The sequence below is a fragment of the Periophthalmus magnuspinnatus genome, chromosome 19 (genome assembly GCF_009829125.3).
Source record: "Periophthalmus magnuspinnatus isolate fPerMag1 chromosome 19, fPerMag1.2.pri, whole genome shotgun sequence".
Lineage (NCBI taxonomy): Eukaryota > Metazoa > Chordata > Actinopteri > Gobiiformes > Gobiidae > Periophthalmus > Periophthalmus magnuspinnatus.
In genome coordinates, this window is record NC_047144.1 from 6,209,882 (window position 1) to 6,232,576 (window position 22,695).

The following is a 22,695-nucleotide window of genomic DNA, read 5'->3' on the forward strand; positions in this document are numbered from 1 at the left end:
AATAAGTTTGAGTTGTATGGTTAGCCTCACTTCAGATTCATGCAGTGGTCCTGATTTCACCTTACTTACTTACACCTTATTTATATATTTAGTGTCAAAAAGTGAAATTTTTGACATTATAAGTCCCTATAACAGTAGAATTACATGACTCTACTCAAATAAAAGTATTTGAATTAGAAGGTGGGAGTGGTCTAAATTTAGTGCGGATACTGTCTTTGAAAAATGTGATATTTCTGAATAAGTGCAAAGAGTCATGTTGAAGTTCATTCATTTCAATGGGATAAATTGATAAACATTTCTGTGTTTGGCCTCCCATACCAACTTCATTCAAACTCCAGACTGAGAACATTTTCTGAAATATACATGTTGTTGATGTTTTGTAAAAAGATTCAAATTTCTCAAAAAATTAAGGAGAGTTTAGGTTTGGATATGTAATCAAGTAAAAGTCAATGCTCAAACAAACATCTCTGTTGCCAGCAGATGCAGCTACCTTCGGAGTTGAGATCCATCTTAGAAAAGGTCATTTGGGCACTAAAATAATTAAGATAAATTTGGTGAAAGTGTATGGACATCTAATGAAGACTAGAGCAACAAAGCGTTTTCAGCTCTGGAGAAGGAGACGAGTTCACAAATATGAAAAACTAATGTGTGTTTCTCTTGACAAACAATTTCCCCAGTCAGCTGTTTCAGAACTGTCTGCTTCATTCACTAGCAGCTTCTGTTTTTAGTGTTTGACAGTCATTTAGTAGTCTAATAAAACACTTCTATCATCTGTAATGATTACTTCTTCTGCCCTGAAAACGACCAACATACAGCTCACTACTGCTAAAGTAAAAGATGAACTTGACCTTATAAAAACTGTCTGTGAAGGATGACCAGGTCAGTGAGTGGGTGGCCCCTGAGGGATCCATAAACACACTGTCTGATTTCACTTGTACATATATGCCCTGCCCAGGGCACAGCTGTCCATCTCTGGACAATTTCTCTGCCCAAAGGGAGGACTGACTGGACCCTGTGCACACACTGACCATCTGCCTGTGTTTTACTCAACCACTCAACTCAAAATTATAAGCAAGCACTGACAAAACATTTCATATTTTTCATTTTAAATCAAAACTATACTTTATGCCAGTTTTAGTTCAAACTGCTGTTTGCATAACAAATAAATCAATAATCAAACTTAATTTGTAACTGAGAAAATAGTTCATCTCTAGTGATGGATGTTACACACAATACACATACTAATCTATTGCCATCACACATCTAAAACTATAAATATGTAACGTACCATCTTCTCTGACTTACCCTTAATAATTTGTAATTGTCAGTAATTATAATTGTAGTTAGTAATTGTACTAGCCTCCAATCATACAGTGTGAGTGTTAGACAACCAGTGAGAGGGACAGACAGCAAGTGAGAAAGGAACAAGACTCAGCCCCTAGCTATAGCTTCCTGACTTGTTTATTTGCTAACTGGGTGGGAGGGAGGGTGTGGGCTGGATGGAGGGTGAACATATGGTTTGCTAAAACACGGACTTGTAGTTGGGGAGGACGGGGCACCCTAAGGGATGGAGCTGACGGCTTTGGTCGCTGTCTGCCTCAATTCCTCCCGCTTGGACAGCCAGAGCTCCAGTAGCTTTCTCTCGCAGTTTGCAGTGCACTCTGGTCCATATTCATTATTCTAATCTAGCCCTTTAAAGCACCTTGGTCAAACTTACAATGTGTCAGGGCTTGAATAAGGGTGAGCACAAAAAAGTCTGGTTGCAGTTGGGACAGAAACAAACACTATCCTTTCAATAATAATATCACTAATAATAACACAACACTAACCACTGAGCCACTGCTCATTCTATTCAACTAAAATAAAGATACAAAAACTCATCATTATACACAACTAACAGTCATTATAAAGAATTATGCGCAGAATTATATGCAGATTTCTAGGTAAGCCTAATTTATTTTGTTTTTGTTAAATTCTATACTAATACCACCTCCATCAGTTATCAAAGGTGAACTTTATGGCAATACAGAAGTGCAATGCTAACAAGAACCTCTTGGTAGTGAAGGATGCAGCACATATCATTGTAGCAGAGGAGATCGACAGTTAAAGCCAGTTAGGCCCTGGAGGGCAGTGTGCACATGGACACAGTCACTGTGGGACTGGGGCGCTAACACACATGGGCTCACACAGGCTGCATTGATGAAAGACATATGCAGGCACTGCACACTCTCCCGTGGGTCAGTGAGTTAATATGCACAAATTTACACAGATTTGGTGACTACAGTTGTTTAGAGGCTCACACGTGCATGCGCTTGTGCACACAAGCCCCCTGAAGGTCAGCGCTGTGATGGACAGGAGTCTTGATCCACTCTGACAGAATCGGCTGCTTCCTTTCAATTGCACTTCCTTTTCCCCCATCAGGTGACAGCCACAGGTGCCTGCGCAGCCGAGACACCACCTCCTACGGCTGCGGTTGGGGGCAGCTGTGGAAAGAGGAGATTTAGACACTGAGACCATGAGTGAAAGCCATCAGCAGCACACCAGCTGCTTCATATCACTGACCCATAGCACACCTCTCTGTACACCATACACACTCACACAAGTGTATGATAAACAGTAAATGATAGGCCTCAGCTGGGGCTTATTCCAAATGAACACTTCTGTCACAAGCTCGTCATGCCTGAGATTCTGTGCCACCTAAACATATGTCATGTTTCCCTACAAACCCAGGCCCAGTGAAGGCCAGAGATGTCTGGAGAGAAGACTCTTAAAAGTCATAATGCCAGTCAGAAGTGATCTCTGACATCTAGCCTTTTCAGACATCCATCCAGCTCACTTTAGAGGCAGCAGTTTCACTTTGGAATGTGGCCAGTGCTCATCTCGCCTTCATCTGTGTAATTGTGAGCGCTCATTTAAGTGTAAAGCTCAAAATGTCTCACTGATGCTTCCAGCGTTGTTCGATCTTGTGCTTCTATAGATGCTGCTCGAGTCTGGAGAAGACCTTATTCTTTGTTTTGTTAAATCACTTGATTGAAAGGAAGATATAAGCTAAAAGAAAGACATTTACAGGTATAAAACCTTTCAGATTTACATTTATTGGTAAGAAACATTTTGCACCTTCATTCCACAATGAAGTAAATATACTACACTAGCACAGTTTATACTCATTGTTCCTTTCAATTCAGTAAATTTAAAATAATTCATACCACAAACATTTTTCAGCTGTACAGCAGTCGAAATTAACTCTAGTTCTACTCCTAAAGTGAGGAAAAAAATAATTATCTTCTCAGGAATGAGAGTGGCTTCAATCTCAATTCTTTTTATAGTCCAACAAAATGACAGCAAACAGCAAACATTCATTTAAATATGTATTGATAATAAGAGATTAATGAATCCACCTTAAATTTCAAAGCCATTACCTATAACTAAAGACCAAGGAAAGAAAACGGAACTGAGCGCATCAAGAACTTGGCTGTAACAAAGTTGAAAAATCTACTTTTGGAGAAATCCAAAGAAATGGGGTTGTTTTGTAGCCCAAGCGTGTTTGTAAAGCTCGCAGTGGCTCCAGGAGTTGTTCTCTTTGAAAATGAGGTGAAGGAGGGAAACAGTGGAGCGGTGGTGAATAATTGATATTGGCTGAGAGCGATATGAGTTTAGTTAATGTGCCCAGCAGCACAGGCTAAGAGTGGAGCTGTTAGCCATTCCACCCCAGGCCTAAAACTCACGAGCAGACACTGAGGTTAAAGGTGCCCTAGTTGATTCTTGTGCAACCCATAAATCTTTCTCGTCTCAAAGTATAGTCCATCTTGTTGGGTGCGTGTGTGTTCTCCCTTCATTTGCATGGGGTAGGGAGTGCGTCTTTGCGTTTTGCTTGGGAGGCATGTGCACAGCTGGGTCTGGCTGGTAGCAGTGTTGTTGCAGCCCTCCGGTTCCTTTCTCTGAGTGGTAATAGAGTGCTCCTGTCAGCCTCCCCAGATGCTGCTCCATAAGGACCCTCACTACTCTCCCTGTTCTCCACAAGACTTCTGTGTTGGAGTCTTGGCCAAAACACTGACATTTTAATCTACACTTATTCCTCTGAAGGTAAACAAGGCAGTCAGAGTTAGAATATGGGAATGAAATGTTCTGGCAATTTTAGTTTGAGCTGATAAGTTCAACAAGGAAATGGGAACAAAGCCGTTGTCATACGCAAAGAATAAACTTTGAGGCTTTTTAAGGAGTCCATTAGCTTGTGTGGACTCCAGTGTCAATCAAATGTTTCATTTGCTCCTCTCAAGTACTTCACATGGCCATTATACTAATACACAAATTACTTTATATAAGGTCTACTACATGCTCAATTTGGATGGGAGCTTTTTAGTTGAGTTTCTTCATTTATGATGTAGAAAAGCAAGGATGGGGTGAACTTAAAAATACAATGTTGTTTTAAATAGTGTTACTGTTCTTATATATGTTATCATTGACTTCACAAATAAAATTTAAGTGCCAGTATTTGTAGTGTAGAATGACACCATTAAGAAGCAGACAACCAAACACTTCACACGCAGATACTGACACAGTCTCCCAATAGTCTTATAGCCTCTTAGAAAAACTGACATCATCTCCCACGAGGCTCTGAGATGTGGGGAGTCCTCCTGCACTTCCCTCTCAGTGCGGTAGTGACTCCTGATTTAGCAGACATCCTCTTTTCCTCCTGTCACATTTGGTACAGATGGTTAGGCTCTATGGAGTGGCCTGTCAGTCTCCATTTGGCCTCCTCCATGTGACAGTGGGGCTGATAGTTCGTGAAGGGCCCCCGACTTCCTCAGCACACGGACACTGACATTTCTCAAAGGGGCAGGCGCACTCGTGTGCTCTCCACCCAGTCAGAGGAGGGAGCCCAGGAACCTAGAGTTGACCCACAGCCTGCCACAGGCACAGGGAGCACAGCTAGAAGGAATGCACGAATTAGGATGGAAATAAAGGTTAGTTTCTGGGATAGATGGTATAAATAGGTACAGGAGAGAAGAGATCACCTCCCTATTTGTAATCTCAAAGTATGACAATCATAATGTATTGGCAAATTGAAAATACAAATTATCAAACATAAATTCCCTCTTTGAACATGTTGCATTTTAATTCTATTGAGATAAAAAAAAAAAAAAAGGACATCAGAGTTTGTTTGGGAAAAAGCTTACAAATGTAATGGCAAGCTGCATTAATGAATATATGAACAGTACAACTGTACGTAAATACATTTGTAGATTTATAAATGTGACCAAATGCTACGTTACCACAGAGACAAATAAAGCAATGAAGCACACACAAGTATTCAATAGTCCTTGCATGGGCTAGATCATTGCTTTTAACCTAAATAATGAGAAATCTATGTTATAAGCAAACATGGGATTTAAAATACGATGACAACAAAGCTAAGTAGCCTAACATAAGCTTGTAGCTAAACATTTATAATTTAATATTTTTTTTAATCACTAATATCTAACCCAAGTTACATCAGCTAACTCAGACTTGTGTCTCACCCAAACTCTTTAGGAGGTCAGTCCAGACCTGTGCTGTGCTTCATGCACCCTGGCTGAAGGTAGGAGCACATTTGCCTGATTCCGGGGGGAGCGAGGAGCAGGGGGAGCAGGGGGGGGTTGCTGTATGTAGTGCCTCCGGGCACTGCTCCCAGTCAGTATATATCCAGCGCACACTGAGCTGCGCTCCCATTTGAGCGGGACAGAGTCAGCGTGGCCTCAGCGCACGCAGCCACACAGGACCCCTGCGACTTAGGTAGGTTACATGCATTTAAATATATTTGCATGGGGGGAAAAGGAAAAAGAGACTAATGGTTATTTAGAAAAGGTTTACATTTATTTTTATGGTACTAAAAGTGTGACCTAGACCTAGAAATAATAATTAGACTGGTGTTTATGGTGACATTAGTGAACTCTTGTAATGATAAATGTGTGATTAAATGATATTATGTTGTTCTTTGAACTTTTGTTTTGCTTATTTTTATATTTTCATTTACATAAGTAATCTGTGTAAATATTTAAATTTTTTGCATTATTTTCATTAACACAAATTTTAGATTTAATTTGTTCTTTTGTGGTCACTTTATGTCATGAATATTTAATGAACACACATAAAAAATGTAAATATGTTCTTATATTTTTATATTTATTGTATATTATTTACGATTTTGTTTTTCAGAATTTAAAAACACTCACCTTCATAAGGAGAACTGTCATCAATACTGGTTGAGGTAAAACTTCATTTTCTTAATCTTGGTATTATTATTATATAAATGCATTATTTTATTAAACTTTAATCACCCTGTAAATGTAATGCCCTGCAAGTGTAAATATGAGTATAGACTGTCCAGTAGAGTGGACGTTGTGAAAGCTTTTAGAGCGAGCACCTCTTTAACTGTGACAGTAGATGTTGAAGTGGTTATTGGCTTGTTTGATCATCAGCCCTAAAAGCTCAAAACAAGACCGCAGGGTTCAGATATGGGGCAGTGAGGGGGGTGGACAGTACACACGCAGTCAAGAGGCGCGTAGATACCAAAGCCCTGAGAGGGAAAAATCTACTGTAAAAATGATTTTTATTGATTGACTCATAGTTGCAGCTGTTAGGCCCCCATTATGAGCTTAAAGCCTGGGTCAGACCCCTGGGGCAGACAAGTGAGCCAATCAAACGGGCGACCACTAACGGGCCAATTCTGAGGGTCCAATTGGGAGCGCAAACGGGAAACGCCTGCCATCTGATGTTACAGTCACCAGCCTTTCATCGTCAGCTTTCATGTACCGGCTTTAGTAGAGGCTTAGCCATCCTGAGACAAGACGGGCCACCCGTCACTCAAAATCTCAAACTTAAAAAAATAAATAATAATAATAAAAAAAAAAGATCATGTGTAAGTCACTTGCTTTTTCATATTACAAAATATGTTTGCTGTGGCTGCTGACTTGAAATCTAATCATTCATGAATTATTATTATTATAATTAAATTGATTTAAAATACAGCATACATAGGAGCAGTCCTGTAGCAGAGAACAGTTGAACTTATGCACAGTGTCCTGACCCAGATCCCAATCCTAGCACTAATGATGCCCTTTAGGCATTACAGCATTTCCTCATTAGTAAAATACAGGCATTAAACCCCCAACTCAGACATTACATTAGCCTGTCCTACACCCACTCTTTGGTCTGGTGTTAGAGAGGCTAAACTCAGGTGCTGAGTTTGTTCCGAATCTCATCTCGAACAGGTTCAACTAGGACTGTGCGAAATCAAGTACGAGGCGAGTGCAGTCAGGAAGAAGCAATGGGCTTCCCTGTAATTAGGTCCGTAATCTGTGGTATCCGGAAAGATTTGGAAAATATTTTATCTGTGATGTTTTTGAAAAGGTTTGGCAATTAATTTAATTAATTAAATTTTTTTTTTTAAACTGAACATTTTTGAATAATCTGAAATGACTTTGCCAGGATTGCAAAAACATAAATAGAAAAATGTTTTTAAAAAATTCAAAAATGATTTTCAAATTATATTAGATATATTAGATAGATTATATCAGATATTTTATTTAGTGTAAGACAAATCAAAAACTTACTTTTCATTTGCAGTATCTTGTTTTATTTTTATTTTTTTGATTAAACAAACAAAAAACAAAACTTGTGTCTGTCTTTTTCAGGTTGTGAACACAAAAGAAAATGTGATTTTTTCCCCCTAAACTCAACTAAGCAAATGCCTTTTTAAAGTCACACCTTTATAATTACAAGCTGTACGATTTTTCACACCGAGAACCAAAGATGTCTAAGGATGACACTTGTAAGGTCTCATCAGCTAGCAAGCACAAGGAACGAAAACCCAAAAAGCCTCACTACATCCCTCGTCCCTGGGGCAAACCATACAACTACAAATGTTTCCAGTGTCCCTTCACCTGCATGGAGAAGTCTCACCTCTACAACCACATGAAGTACAGTCTGTGTAAGAACTCACTGTCGCTGCTCATTGAGTCGGACTGGCCCTATAAAAAAGGAAACATTCTGCATCCCGACCAGCTCCGCTCCTTTCAACAAGGCCTCCACAACAACGCTAAGGAAGAACTAGAGGGTACAAGGAGGGACGAAGGGAGACCCAAGCAAAGGAGGACCCAGGAGGAGGATGCAGAAGACAAAGAGCCTCAGGAACCCGAGGAGGAAGAGGAGGGAGGTCGGAGTGATGGAGGTGAAATTGCAGGTGTGGCCAAAGAAAACCCTAACAACAACAACAACAACAAAGGGGAAACCCAGGAAATCCGGAAAACGAAACCGTCTGAGTCAGATATGCTTATGGCCGACATGCTCTCTCTAGAAGATCAGCTTTTACGGGCACGCTCTGTGGAGGTGGAAGCCCAGCTCAAACACTACAAACTCTCCAAGACATGCCTATCCGCCCCTGGGCTTCTCTCAGAGCAGTGGAGGCTGCTCGCGTCCAGTCACACCAAAGCTAAATCTGAACCCAGAGTGAGCAGTTCAATCCCATGTTACCCCCCTCCACCTAATTTGGTGGATTATCAGGACCCCACTGGGCTCAATCTGTCGGTGCTCGGGGTAGGATATCCCATCAGCCCCAGTCTTTTCTCCTATATGAATTCAGCTATGCCCACAGCAGCTACCAGTCTGACAGCCCAGAACCAGCTGGCCCAACTTCCCTTCCTGGCGTCGGCGGCTCAGCTGATGCACCCCGCGTCGAACACACACACTCCAGCTGAGAGAGCTTTAATCCCACCGCGACTCTACTACCCCTTCCTCTATGAGCACACTCTGGGACAGATCGAGCCCAGTAAAGCAGTAAAGACATCAACAAATAACCTAGAAGCAAATGTATTGTCAGGTTTTCAGCCAAAAGTAAATCTGTGGAAAGTCCCGGCTGTGCGGCCCCCGACAGCAGCAGTCCAGACCACAGGCTGGGTGTCACCTCAAAGAAATTCTCCTGAACCAAGCTTCAGAGTGCAGGGGGAAAAACAGCAGATAACAGCCAAAGACGGGAAAGCAGTGTGGGGACTGAAGAGAACCGGTGCGCCACTGGGGAACCTGGAGGCACCTGTCGAAAAGAAGTCGAATGTGGGCTTTACCTTTGACCTTCTGAAGAATATCCAAACAGCATCAAGTCTTAACATGGTGGCAGATAAACTTCTCTCACATAAGAAGTAAGACATTGAATAGTTACAAGTATACAAGTAAAATTAAAAGTCATAATGATTAATTATTATTATTTTTGTCTCTAAGTTTACAGGATCCTCTACTTGAAACGCAGCCTGTTGACTCATGGTATAAAGAAGCTCTCACCAGCCCAAACAGTGAAACCTCCTCTCATTCTTCTGGTGGTGGACCGAGCCTCCAGGATTGTTCACATTCAGTGAGCAAAGCATCATCTGAATCCGTGGCTGCGCTTCTCACTGACCTCTCCAAGGCTCTACAGGATTACCAGGAAGCCGAGCACAAGATTTCTCATATGGACACCGAGGACCTACCGGCCCAGAGACATCTCTGGGAACATCTCAGCAAAATCCGCAGCGAACTTTCCCACATCCACCAAGCCCTTGAGAGGACGTCACGGCCTAGCGACGGGCCCCTTGACCTGTCTGTAAAGAGGGAGCAGACTGATTTGCAACGAGTAGATTTTAAAGATGGTAACTCCACAGAAACGGAGGACGAGGATGAAGACCTGGAGGACAAGAAGGACGAAGCAGAGGAGGAGAGGGAGAGAAAGGCGTTGTCGGCTTCACTGGAGAGTCGGAAGCAGTCGCTGGACATGCTGATTAAGATGAGTCAAACAGGTGCGACTGTAGTCAATGGCGACGTTCTCACAGCGGGAGGTCTTGCTCTTAGGTCCAGTCCGAATGAGACGCTTTGGCCCAGCAGGACCACCAAATGTGAAGCAGACTCCAGTGTTTTACTGTGTCCCGACGGCCGCTCTGTGGTGTTCACCGACATCTCAGCTAAAACTCAAAAGAGACCCCCGTCCATACAACGATTTGAGGCACAGTGTCCCCCAAGCCCCTTAACAGACAACTGAATTTGGTTTTGGGACTTCATCTAATTTATTTAAAATGAATTTGTTGTCACTGGCATGCCTAAAAAGATAGGCTGAAAGACGCTCACTTAAACTTGCACCTTAACAATGAATGATAAAGAATCCTAAAATGTTAGAATATGAGTGATTACAATTGCACTAATTATTGATTGTAAACTTGTAAACAAAATTTGTTACCATCTTTAAATGCAAATAATAAATAAATCATGCTAGTAGACAATCTTGTATTATATTATGTAATATTATATACAACTAAGAATTTAAATAATGATGTGGTGATTGTCATTTGGAAGTGTTGCAGTGGTTTTGAATAAATGTGTAAAAAACAATGGTCTTCATCATAATATAATATAATTGATTAAAATAAGTCTATTTTTGTTTATAGATTTTATTGTGTTCTGCTAAATTAAGAATTTTATTGTAAGCAAGAATTAATTAATAAATAAAAATGCTGCTTAGTAAACCTTAACAATAAAATTTTCAAGAAGAGAGAACCAAACGGCACAAACACATTTAAATGGTATTGACTCTGACAGCGGGGGCTCTTTTCAGATGAAGCTGCTCCTGAAGGTTCCCCCTGCACAGACCAAAACCAGGACTCTCTTTGCAAAGGTCAAGGCCCAGGGCTAAAGCTCAGCCAACACCTCACCAGGTCTCACCAGGATAACACCACAGCAGATACTGACCACGACAATTAGGAGATAAACACATGGGCAATGTCAAAGATATTGTTAGAGCAATTTACAGTATGAGGAACGGCCTAACACAGTGTACTGGTAGGCCTACTACACTACTGCTGCCACAGATCATAGCTCCCTCAAGTGGACAAAGGCTACAGTGCAAAAAAAAAAAAAGTGGGGAAAAAAAGGAAAAACATCTCAATTGGAATGCTTTTCCACTATGTATTTTCTGGAGCTTACTGAGCTCTAACAGCAAATACAAGCCGCCAGTGCTTCAACACTTTGGTCCAATGTCTCAGGACACAGCCCACCATTTTTTAATCATGAATAAATGGAGGCTCTTCTTCCTCTGCTCTCGGCCTTTTGCTAATAGTTTCTACATGTGCACTGAAACACTGAATAAGATTGTGCTTCCACAGTGAAGTCGTTTTTCTGTCTGGTAGGTCTACATCTTCAAGCTCATCTCCACTCACCTGCAGACCATGGACACATTCACCTGGAGGCCCCTAGACTCATGGGACTGATCAGGATCTTGGAGGTCTTCACTGGGTTGTCTGTTTAAACAAAAGGCTAAGTTCTGAGAAGAGAAAACTAACTGAGTGAAATGGTCAGTGTATTTGTGAGTAGAGCTAACTGACCTGCCAAAAGGTGCCCTTCCCCACGTTGATAACCGGAAGTAGACTAAAGCACACAGATCTCCAACGAACTAGCTCTATCTCTAAACCTAGTCCTAGACCTGGGTAGGAAGAAAATGTAATCACAGGGGTTTGCAAATTTAAGGAAGTGCAAATGTATTTCCTTCATCATCTGCATCTCTAGAGGTAAACTTATTAAATATCCTGTTAAAAATCTAATAGGCCTGTCCTTCATAACTCTCGCTATAGGCTACTCCCTGTCACTGCACACAAACACAATCAATGAATAGGCCTACATGTGCTTACGTATGTCATCAACATCCGCTGGTGGTGTGAAGCTAACTGCACGCACTACTCTGTCTAAAGCTCTGTTAATCAAGTTAGACTTAATCTCATCTTAACACAGTTTTACCAGAAAGAGCCGACTTCATTGGAACTTCAACAGATGAGATGATTTGTGCACTTAAACAAGTCTCACACAAATTACAGCCACAATTTGTGTTGAAAATCAAGCACCAATATGGTCCATGGATATTTGTATTAATCACAGGCTCCTAAAAATTAGTTGTTTAAATCCATTCTGTATTTCATTTCATAAAAGGCTATCGCCTGGTAGCGCCGATGTGGCCGATGTGGACTGAAGACTCGCTAATGATGCTAATGATGCTAATGATGCTAATGATGCTAATGATGCTAATGATGCTAATGATGCTAATGATGCTAAGTGTTTATCCCCTTAACGTTCCGACGGCCCGCCCTCGGGCGCACTGTTAGCAGTTTTGCGTTTTAAACATGACGAAACGGACAAAACAAAGGAAGTACGTGACCGAGGACATTGTGGATGTTTGTACAAGTTAAACTAGAGGCATCTCGGACCCGGAGCAGTTCGTGGAACCGAGTGAAGATCTCATGGTGGACTCAGGAGCAGAGGACCTGATGTTTTGATGGACTGGATGCTGTTCATGATCGGTAAGCGTGGGTTATTCTGCTATTGACTTAATTGTTGGTCAAATATGTATCATGCGTAATCATTAGCATTAGCCCCCCCAAGACACAATGACAGAAGTTGGTCCGAGCGGGAATCGATCCTCCAACCTCTAACCACTGAGCCACTGTAGCAGAGTGAGTGTCTCACTGTACAATCATGTACAGTGTGTTTTCAGTCGCCAGTGTGTGTTTGTTTAAATTTTGAAGTGTGTGTGTTTTTTTTACTGTTTGCAGTGTGTGTGGTTTGTAAATATATATTTATTTTGACTATATTTTATATATAAATACACATTATATATTGTGTTTTGATATGATATGTAAATGTACAGTAATAGAGCAGCTGTGCAGATACAGATTCCTCTCAGTGTGTATTGGTCATTGACTGTCTCTAGTTTATGAGTTGTAAAAATCAAATGATCGTGTCATATACTGAAAAAGAGTTAACGGACTGTCTCCCAGACACAGTAGGACAATCTCACTCAGTCACAGCAAAAGCTTCACACAATGGCTTATACTCATAATACAAGTCAGAGCTTTATCATAAAAATGTTAAGTGTGTTTTCAACATTGGAGTTTACAGTTGTCTTGGTTTGGTTGGAAGCTCATGTTTTGCCATAGTTAAAATTAAATATTTATACTTCCAATAGCATTAACATACTACACAGGTCATGAGCAAGATTTTTGTCATTTTCATTGTATAAGTGGCTAAAGCACTTACTTAAAAGTCTTATAACAGAAATGTAAATGCGATAATTTGATTCTTTTAATAAACCATTTAACTTGGATGGATGTGATGCAGCATGACCACAGTGCGCACGTCTGATGTCGCTCACAGTGGTCCATGGGACGCTCAGGGAGTTTGTGTGTTTGCTCAGACTCATGAAAAATTAGAGGGAACATTGACTCCAATGTATTACTAACATGAATGTGTTACAAATTCTCATTTCTCTGTTCTCCAGTGTGACAAGGCACAGGTTTCCCAATTGTGGGAGGCCAAAAATGGGCTACACTTAATGCTACCCTTCACTCAGCTTTGAGCCTGCTGTACTACTCATGGTGTCTGGCACACTCTGTGGGAGCTTCCCCAGACCTACACACAGGACCTTCAAGTTTTTGTCATCACAACTCCAAATACAAGGCCAGGTGATGGAGAAGCTCCTGCCCAGGAGGTCTATCTTTAAACTATAATTGTGCTTCTGTTATATTGTTTCAACTGGGCAGTCTGAGGCTTAAGATGGCAGTGATGCTTTATTATTGCTTTGGGGAGATATTCAATTGTTGTCTAAGATCTACCTGATGTAGCATGAGCATGCAATATAACGTGCATCCATATTATGTTTGAAGTAAAACAATTAGATAAAAGAATGTCTGCTCCAGTTTTTCAAAACACTTCATTTATTTGACAGTATACATTCACATGAAAATAAAAAATATTCATATATATTTCATATCAAGCTATTGAGCAAGTTACAAGTTTAAAACAGACACAGATGCCCTCTGTGTGTGGCATATCTTATTTACAAGGCGTGGTTTGAATACTCCACAGTATCCATAGCTGCACAGGTTTCATGGATGTTTACATCTTCACTCAGTTGAGGCACAGTTCGATGTCAGTGAGAGGTCAGGGATTGGGCCAAGTGCTTCAAGACTGACACTTACAGTAAATCATTACACCAAAACAGTAGAAGTTGCAAAGCAAAGCTTATTAGTGTTAAGAGAACCACTCTGAAGCACAAACAAGGGTGAAGAGGCAACATGATCAGTCTGCAATTAAAGTTATACTGTACAACTCATGCAAGTCCTGTTTATCCAATTTGAGGTGTTTGAATCACATCAAAGCCAAAAATGAACAAACACAATTTCATGTCAGAAAGAAACATTGACAAAATCCAGTACCACTAATAGTTCACGTTGTTCTATTCCTTTTACAGAAGCTAGGATGTTTGGTTGCACTGCAATAAACCAAATTAAATACCACTACATCTACAATTTGACAAACGTTTTCTCAAGTAGTCAAGTGATAAGTGCAATCCCACTCCTGTTCGTCCTCACACAAACACACCGTCCTATATACTCTCACTCAACAGCAATGCAAGCATCACATTGTATCACTCAGACCACATTATTACAGCAGATGCCCAACCATTAGATAGAGAACCTTACATATACCCAGTAGTTATGTACAACACAACTGGTGCAACATTAGACACATGTAAAGTCTTGTACATAGGAACTGTGACAATGATAAAATACAGCAGGTAATTAAGTCATATTGGGAAATATATATTATTCATAATGGGTATTGCTGTCTATTTTGGCATTTGGAAGGATAAATAAAAAGCTGCTATGCATTTCTCTCACAGCTTATATGACAATGAATATCTTAAACCTTAGTTTAAAATAACCTTTACACAGGATTGATCAATAAAACTATTATTCATTAATTATAATATTTTAAAAAATATCAGAGGCAACAAAGCAGCACGTCCAGGTTTAGGTGGTCTCAATGCAGTCTGAAGCTGAGGCTGGGTGTGGCACAAGTCAGACCAAAACCAGAGAAGACCAAAAATCTTCACAAAATTATGTTCAGATTTTTTTGGAATCTTTTGCTTCAAAAAGCTTCATGCGCTCCTGCACTGTCAGTCCTTCTTTCAGGCTCTGGAGACAAAGATATATTGTGGTAAGAGCAATATCAAAAGGCCTCACACACATAGTTTACACACAAGACATGAGAGTATAACACTAAACTACAGTTACAGACAGAATAGTCTCATCAGGTTCATTATATAATCATATCAGTAGTATGTTTTAGTCAGGTCCCAAGCTGTAAGTTGAAAGTAGTTAAAACAGCTCATGAACAGCAAGTTAAAAGGGCTGAATTAAAACAGATTTTAAATGTTATCCAACTCAGACCAGGGCTAGTTAAATGTATAAAAAGTAGACTGCCAAAAAAAAAAGCTGTGTTAATCACAGTATTGCACATAGCCAAGTACAGTACTTATTCCTTGCATTTTTAAGTGCACAACACATTCAACCAGAAACAATTTAACACTTTGAAACGGAAGAGAAGACACATTCAACAAAGAATGAAGCAATGGAAATATTTCAGTAAATTAAAAAGTTATAACTAAGTAACACACTTGGTATATTGGCGTGACTGTCTGCTCAAACTCATGACAGTCGTGCCAGTGAGGGCTAACTAGAAACATGAAGTGCATTTAAGGGCAGAAATGAATGGTTATTATGTGAATGGAGCTCATGCATTGAGGTGGAACATGCTGTGCTCTTTACCATGCTGTACCTACAGAGGACAGGGCTTGGAGGGTGTCAGCTGTCCCATGAGACCTGTTCAGTGACAGACTGACCCAACAACAAAAACAAATAACACACTTTGACAACAACTCTTTCAACATTAACAACACAGCAAAGCCATACAACATAAATATATTGTTAAAACTCATTTCTGTCAACTGACCTTGGACCTTAAGCCTCTGGAGGGCTTAGCTGTGGCTGATTGTTCTTTTTTCATGAAATCCGGATTGCTTTTTGATTTCATAATGTCTACAACAACAAAACATATAATAAAAATAAAATATTGCATAAACATAATTCATTTCATGAAACTGACCATATCCAGATGTGACTGATCCATCCACGCTCCTCTCTCCCAAAGCCTCCGTTGCCATGAGTAACTTCTCCTTCAGTTTGCTGATGTCACAGTCTGCTTTGGCTTTTACTATACTGAGCTCTGTGTAGATGTCCTTATACTTGTCTGTAGCATATTTTTTGTCCTGCAGAGTAGGAAAAAATAAGATTGTGATGTTTTAGAAAATGTGTTCAAAATGTGTTCTTCCATGCACTTACCCTTAAAGCAGACTGCAGCTCATCTTTAAGGGAGTGGATCTCCTGTTTAAGATACTGAATCTCCGACTCCTTGATTCTGAGTAAAACCTATAGAAAGACATGTAGTAGTACCAGGTCAATAACCACTAATATTCATAATCAGCACCATGTGAACATGCATACCTCTAGTTCATAGACATCTTTGCCTTGGGTAACGGGTGACATTGCAGTTTCTCCACTAAGACATGAGCGCATGCGGGTGATCTCTACAGTCAGTCTGTTGTTCAGTTCCTGTTAGTAGAGAGTTTTAGTTTTAGATGATGTGAATAAAATTGTTATATATATTTGTTTATGTCATATGTGGGACCTGGTTGTGGGCATTGAGCTCCTGGTTCTCTCGCTGACACTGCCTGAGGGCCTGCCTCTCGGCCTCCAGCGCCTGAGCCAAGTGAGCGTTTTCCAGACACTTCTGAGAGTACTGCTCTGACAGCACCTCCAGCTCCCTGTGGATGGACTGCAGCTCCTCCCTGTGGACAAATATCATAGGCTTGCAAAGTGTAATAATAGTAAAGGTTTCAAAACACCTGGATGACTGAGAGATTATTACCGTATTTTCCGGACTATAAATTGCACTTTTTTCATAGTTTGGCAGGGGGTGCGACTTATACTCAGATGTGATTTATATGTGAAATAATTAAAATATATAAATTTCACATCTTCATTATTATCACACTGACAACCCCACAAGGGCACACTAGGCTTGTGTGAGCCACGCGGAAGCAGCGCTTCATCTACTTCTGGAGTTGGTGGAGTTGTTCAGAAGCGACACCGAGGATGAAGAATTCAATGGATTTAGTGATTTGGAGTGAGATCGAGAGTAAATTTGTTAGTTATCTGATTAACTGTTAATATTTTTCATTAACATACCAGACAGGTATTCAGTTTGTTATCTATGCTTCATGTATATAAATATAAATGTTATGTTACTGTGCTGTACTGATATTCAGCCTGTTGTTGTCTATTTTTAATTGTTATTATTATAACTTGCCTTTAAAAGATAAACTGTCTGTCTGTCACGTATTTTGTAAAATAAATTTCCCCCCAAAATGCGACTTATAGTGAAGTTGTTTTTTTTCTTCATCATTATGCATCTTTTGGCTGGTGTGACTTATACTTCGGAGTGTCATATAGTCCAGAAAACAAGGTACACAGATATGTTTGCTAGCTGTGCTGTTTTTGTCTTACTCATATTGAATGCGAAGTTCATCTATGTCAGAGTTCAGTCCACTAAGCTGAGAGCGCTGAGTTTTCTCCAGTTCTTCCTTATGTGCATTCTTCATAGCTTCAATAGCTGCAAAAATCATCCAGGTTTCAAATGCATGTTTCATAGCTGTATGTATTTAGCCATTACAGCTTGTCAAAGCCTGATATCGTCAGATCTCAGAGGCTAAGCAAGGCTGGGCCTGGTTAGTACTTGGATGGGAGACCTATGGGAATATGAGGTGCCACAACGTTGTGTCCTTAGGCAAGGCACACATTGTCTAATATTAAAGTGGTGTGTGCGTGTGCTCTTGGTGGTCTGAAGGGCCAATGGTGCAGACTGGCAGCCTGCTTCCATCAGTCTGCTCCAGGGCAGCTGTGGCTACAATAATAGCTTACCACCGTGGAGTGAATGAATAATGCACTGTAATGCAGTCTTTGAGAGTTAAAAAAAAAACTCTATATAAATTCAATGCATTATTATTATCGTTGTTGTTGCTGTGTGTGTATCTATGTGTGTGGAAGGTGGAGCAAAACTGATGATGTATCATGGTATAACAAGCAGAGTTTACCAGCAATAGTGGCAGCAGTCTCTTCGGCCAGCAGCCTCTCTCTCTCCTCCATAAGTTTGGAAATCTCTCTCTGATGCTGCCTTTGGATGTCTTCGATTACTTTCTGGTGAGTTTCTTCCATTGCAGCAAAGCCACGTTCACATGTTGCCTACAGATACAAGGGTCATCAGTCTGCCATCTTACCTCACTACATTTGTGGTTCAAAATCTCTACAGTATGACAAAGATGATGACGAAGATGTTGGTTTCTAAAAAAATCAAGTGTCATGCAGAATGTATATTAAAAGCATGCATGTGTAGAATTTGGAGCAAGGCTAAATTAGTAAGAAAATTAGAAAGTTTCTCTTCTTTCTCTAGTAGAAATGTTAGGATTTTTAGGAGAAATTGTAAACACAGGTCAAATAGTGAAGATTCAAAAAGTGCATTAAGAAAAATACATAATTTTTTGCAGCATCAGTTGTGATTTTCAGCAGAATGAAGCTAAAGCAGTACCGACTTACGTCTAACACTACTTTCTCCTACAGACTACAGAAGTGAACTATAACAAATTAAAAGATCAGAACCTTCAGACTCTCAAAGTCCCTCTGGTATTTCTCTCTGAGGCTGGTCGTGTCTCCGTCCAGGCTCTTGTTCTCCAGCTCGTCCCTCATGCTGTCCATTTGGTTCTCCAGCTCTTGAATTCGGTCCTTCAGAACCATCATGGAGTCCACCTCAGACGCGCTGTGATCCTCCCCCTTCCTCTGCCCCTCCCCTGTCTGACCTCCCATCCCATATGGAGATCTACTGTCCTCTGTACACTGTTGCTGTAGCTTCTTTAGATCTTCTTTGTGCAGCTGTTGGAGCTCACATATCCTCAGCTCAAACTGCTCCTCTAGCGTCTTGACTTGGCTCTGGTGCTGTTCCGCCAGTTTCTTCTGCCTGTCTGCTGTAGTCTCCATAAGCTCCTCCACTGTAAATGCACGCTCTTCTTCCATGTTATCCAACTGCTGCTTGTGCCTTCTCCTCAGCTTCTCAGCCTCTTTTTGAAAATGCTCTTCCAACATAGCCAGTTGCTCCTGCTGATGAGAAAGTTCCCTTACTTGTTTGCCAATCTCACTTTTGAGTGTTTGGTTTTCAGTTTCAAGGCTCTCCAGTCTTTGCGAGAAGTTCCGCCGATGCTCATCAATGGAGGCCTCATACTTCTCCTGGATTGCACTAATGTTTTGTGCGTGTTGCTGGACTAGAGTATCCATATTTTGACTGGCCTGCTTGTACCAGCTCAGGTCTTGTTCATGCATGGCCCGTAACCTGCACGCCACATACGCCACTTGACTCTGAATGAGGGCTTCACGCATGCACAGGGAAGTACTGGTAAGTTGATGCGAAGTCTGCCTTCCTAAAAGTGCATGGATCATTTTAGCCAGTTCTGGGTGTTTGTCTCCACTTTCTAATTCTTGGGCATATTTTTGATGAATAGCTGCCTGTCTCTGTAGTTCACTGGCCAGAATCTCGTGTGCATTTTCTAGTGACTGGATAGACTCAACTCCACATGCGAGGACATCTTCAGGTAAATTCCTATCAATAATCTCATCTGCCATATCTCTTGCCTCCTCCATCTCAATCTGTTCCATGTAAGGGGCCAGTTCAGGAGGACGGATGTCAGCTAGCTTGTGTTGGCTAAGGCCTAAGCTCTTTTTCATTTCTTTGATAAAATTTTTAAAATCTGGACTTTTAGAAGCTTCAATAATCGTTTTCAATGCTGTTTCCCTTTGATGCAAGTTCTTATGGGCTTCAGCTAACTCCCTTTTAAGAATTCTAAATTTCTCATCGTAAGACATTTTGATGTTTTGAATAGAGTAGGCAAGTTCAGCTTTTATCAAGGTGTTAAAAATAGGACCAGTATCCACGTCTGAAACACTGCCCTGTTTTGTGTCCTCCATAGTCTCAAACTGACATTCAGCTCTCTCCAAGTCCTTCCAAAAAGCACTCTCTAGCATTAGCTTCTTTGTCAACATGTCAGCATAAACTATTGCCAAACTATCTTTATCACTGTTTTTAATGTTCTCCAAATCTCCCCATATTTTACTCAGAGCTTGTAAAAGATCAGATTTAGAAGTCTGTATTAGTAAAGCCATCTTGTTTAAAACTGCAGCTTCAAAAGCCAGGGTTTTGGCAAAGAGAAGCATTGCATCTTTATCTAGAGCCTCTGGAGGTTGGTGTGGCTCCACCTCTGCAGACTGCTCAGTGTTTTGTGCTTGTTGGATACAAAGTGATGCATTGACTAAGTCATTCTCTATTAGAGAAAGTGACTGCAGCTGAGAGTCAGTAGTTTGATGAAAGCCACTGAGAATGCCCCGCACTGTCTGCCGACAGTTTTCAATACACACAAGAGCGTTAGCATAGTGTTTATTTATAGAAATGCCCTGAATGCCCCCTTCACCTTCAATGCAAGAAGTATTTTCACTTAGTCCTAGGTCGGTTTTGGAAATGTCTTCATCTTTGGTTGATTGGTCAAGGTTTTGTGTGAGATTTCTTAGCTTATCTTCAGTTGCAAGGAGTTTGGACTCTAGGGCATGTATAATAGAGATAAACTTCTCTGGGTCACTTGTGTGAGGGAATGAAATATCAGAGGAAATATTTCCTTCAGATAACTGGATATTCTGTGTTGTGTCAAGTGTTGTATCTGATTCTTCTACACTGGTGTATTTTTGGCACTGGATATTTGAAAAGCATATCCTTGGTCTTTTAGCTTGAGACTCCTCTAAGGGGCTTTGAGTGGGGGGTACATTAAACACTGCAGAGTCCTGGCTGCTCTGTTCAGGACGCGTCTGTCTCTCAGAGTGAAGACCAGCGTAGTCCAGCTGTAGGGCATGGAGGTGCTGCTCCAGCTCTGCAATCCGGTCCTCAGCAATGACAAGTTTAGCTTGAAGTTCTTTTTCAGCATTGCAAGGCTCTAAGAGTCTCTGACTCATCTGACAGAGCAGCTCCTCCTTTGCTTGCAACTTCTGTTCAGTTTCCTCTAGACTATTTCCCAGTGCAGTCATTTTTATAAAGGCCTCCTTTAAGTCTTCCTCTTTTCGCTCCACCAGTCGTTCATACATTTCTTTTGTCTGAAGGATCTCTTGCTCCTTCTCACGGAGAAACTGGCTCATTTTCTGAAACTCCTCTGTGGCCCTCTCATATGAATGCTCAAGGGTGTGGTACTCTGCCTCCTCTGCATGCAGTCGGCCATGCAGCTTGTTCACTTCACGATCTGCCTCTGCAATCTGGTTGAGGAGCTCTTGGCAACGACACGTCAGAAGCCCTTTCTCCTCCTCAAGCCGACGCACACTCTCTCTTAAAGACTCCACCATGCTGCTCTTCTGGCTCAGCTCTTCTTGGAGCTTCCGTATTTGTTCTTCTTGTCCTACAGAGCTCTGTCTCCCACACAGCAGAGCTTCTACCTGCTGCTCTGCCTCGAGCAGTCTCTCCTCTAAATCCTTCTGTGTGCTCTCAGCCTCAGCCAATCGTCGACATAAACTCTGCCTCTCTCTCTCATGAGCCTCTTTAAGGCTCCGTTGCTCTGTCTTCAGACGCTCTTCTTTCAGAGCCTGACCCTCCTCTGTAGCACTGAGGCGTGCAGTCACTTCCTGTAATCTCTCCTGTAGCCTCTGGATCTCTCTCAGGTGGTCCCTCTGCAGCGCCTGCTGCCGCTCCAGGTGCCTGAGAGCCTGGCTCCGTTCTAACAGAGTAGCCTCCACTTGTCTCAGTCGATCTTCACTGTCCTTCAGCTGAGCTCTCAGCGTGGTCTCACTGCGGTTGTGTTCCTCCTCCTGTTCCTTGGAGCGCTCTTGTTCTAGTTTGAGCTCATTGCGCATTCGGGCCACAGCTTGTTCACTTGCTAAGATTTCTGCCATAGCAGATGCTAGTTTGGACTGGAGAGCTTGAATATCAGTCTCATGGCGGTCTACGGCTTCCTGGGCTTCAGTGTAGCTTCTTTTTAATGTCCGGATCTGCTGCTGAGCTAGGTCTTGTTTGCGTTTTTGGGTCTCCAGCTCTCCTTGTAAATCTTGGTTTAGTCTGTGTAAGCGTTGCCAGGGCACTCGATGAGGTGATGAGGAAGGGGGTGTGGCACTCTTGGAAGAGATTTATGAGAGAGTTTTAGTAATACAACACCTCATTTCCTACAGTACGGAGAACCACATCTCAGGAGCACCCTGTCAATGTACTCCCTTCAAGGCTTTGAGATCCAAGAACCATTCCACTGTGCTTTTTCAGTTTGAAGTGAATATGATTACAAACAACAAACTTCAACTGACATGAGAAAACAAATGTGATTGTATACATAAAATCAAATACAAACAAACAAACAACATTCTGTTTAATGAAATCCACTGCATCCATTCATTACACATATGTACCATGGAGTTGGCCAAATATGTTTAACATGCAAAATCAGATTTACAAAGGACACACAATGGCAGCACAGACAGAGAGAAAAAGCACAGTGCAAAGCTCCTCAGTCAGTAATGTACCACAAGCCACAAATCCATTACATAGTATTTACCCAAGAGATGTGAGCCTCCGTAACAACAGTTAGTCCAAATCTCATGCACACCACAACCATGCATATCAGTGTCAGAGAAGCACCAACACCAGTTAGTGAAACACAGTACATACAACATAACTGTAAGCCAATAT

General features: G+C 41.3%; 2 protein-coding genes across 15 annotated transcripts in view; one reads left to right on the forward strand and one right to left on the reverse strand.

Annotated features, from left to right (window-relative positions):
* Positions 1 to 7,704: 7,704 nt before the first annotated feature.
* Positions 7,705 to 10,176, forward strand: prr35 (proline rich 35). Its single transcript, XM_033985177.2, has 2 exons — positions 7,705 to 9,173; positions 9,253 to 10,176. Exons 1-2 carry the CDS (start codon positions 7,792 to 7,794, stop codon positions 10,040 to 10,042), a joined length of 2,172 nt encoding a protein of 723 aa, XP_033841068.1. The 5' UTR covers positions 7,705 to 7,791; the 3' UTR covers positions 10,043 to 10,176.
* A 3,551-nt stretch (positions 10,177 to 13,727) lies between these two features.
* Positions 13,728 to 22,695, reverse strand: part of si:ch73-103b11.2 (myosin phosphatase Rho-interacting protein) — a 40,925-nt gene continuing 31,957 nt past the window's right edge. For 6 of the 14 annotated variants that reach the window (XM_055229295.1, XM_033984738.2, XM_055229301.1 and 3 more), the window contains 9 exons: positions 18,600 to 22,130; positions 18,038 to 18,185; positions 17,451 to 17,556; positions 16,573 to 16,732; positions 16,389 to 16,496; positions 16,227 to 16,313; positions 15,991 to 16,153; positions 15,838 to 15,923; positions 13,728 to 15,020 (listed from right to left, as the gene is read on the reverse strand). In XM_055229295.1, the coding sequence (XP_055085270.1) occupies positions 14,949 to 15,020; positions 15,838 to 15,923; positions 15,991 to 16,153; positions 16,227 to 16,313; positions 16,389 to 16,496; positions 16,573 to 16,732; positions 17,451 to 17,556; positions 18,038 to 18,185; positions 18,600 to 22,130 (4,461 nt within the window). In that variant the 3' untranslated portion in view covers positions 13,728 to 14,948. Of the gene's footprint in view, positions 15,021 to 15,653; positions 15,723 to 15,837; positions 15,924 to 15,990; positions 16,154 to 16,226; positions 16,314 to 16,388; positions 16,497 to 16,572; positions 16,733 to 17,450; positions 17,557 to 18,037; positions 18,186 to 18,599; positions 22,131 to 22,695 lie in introns of all 14 variants that reach the window. The other 8 variants (XM_055229303.1, XM_033984745.2, XM_055229304.1 and 5 more) reach the window with 4 other exon arrangements.

Excerpts from the sequence above, each read along its gene's own strand:
- prr35 (XM_033985177.2), top strand. The coding sequence starts at position 7,792 with ATGTCTAAGGATGACACTTGTAAGGTCTCATCAGCTAGCAAGCACAAG. Across the intron at positions 9,174-9,252 it reads AAACTTCTCTCACATAAGAA|TTTACAGGATCCTCTACTTG; the intron begins GTAAGACATTGA and ends TTTGTCTCTAAG.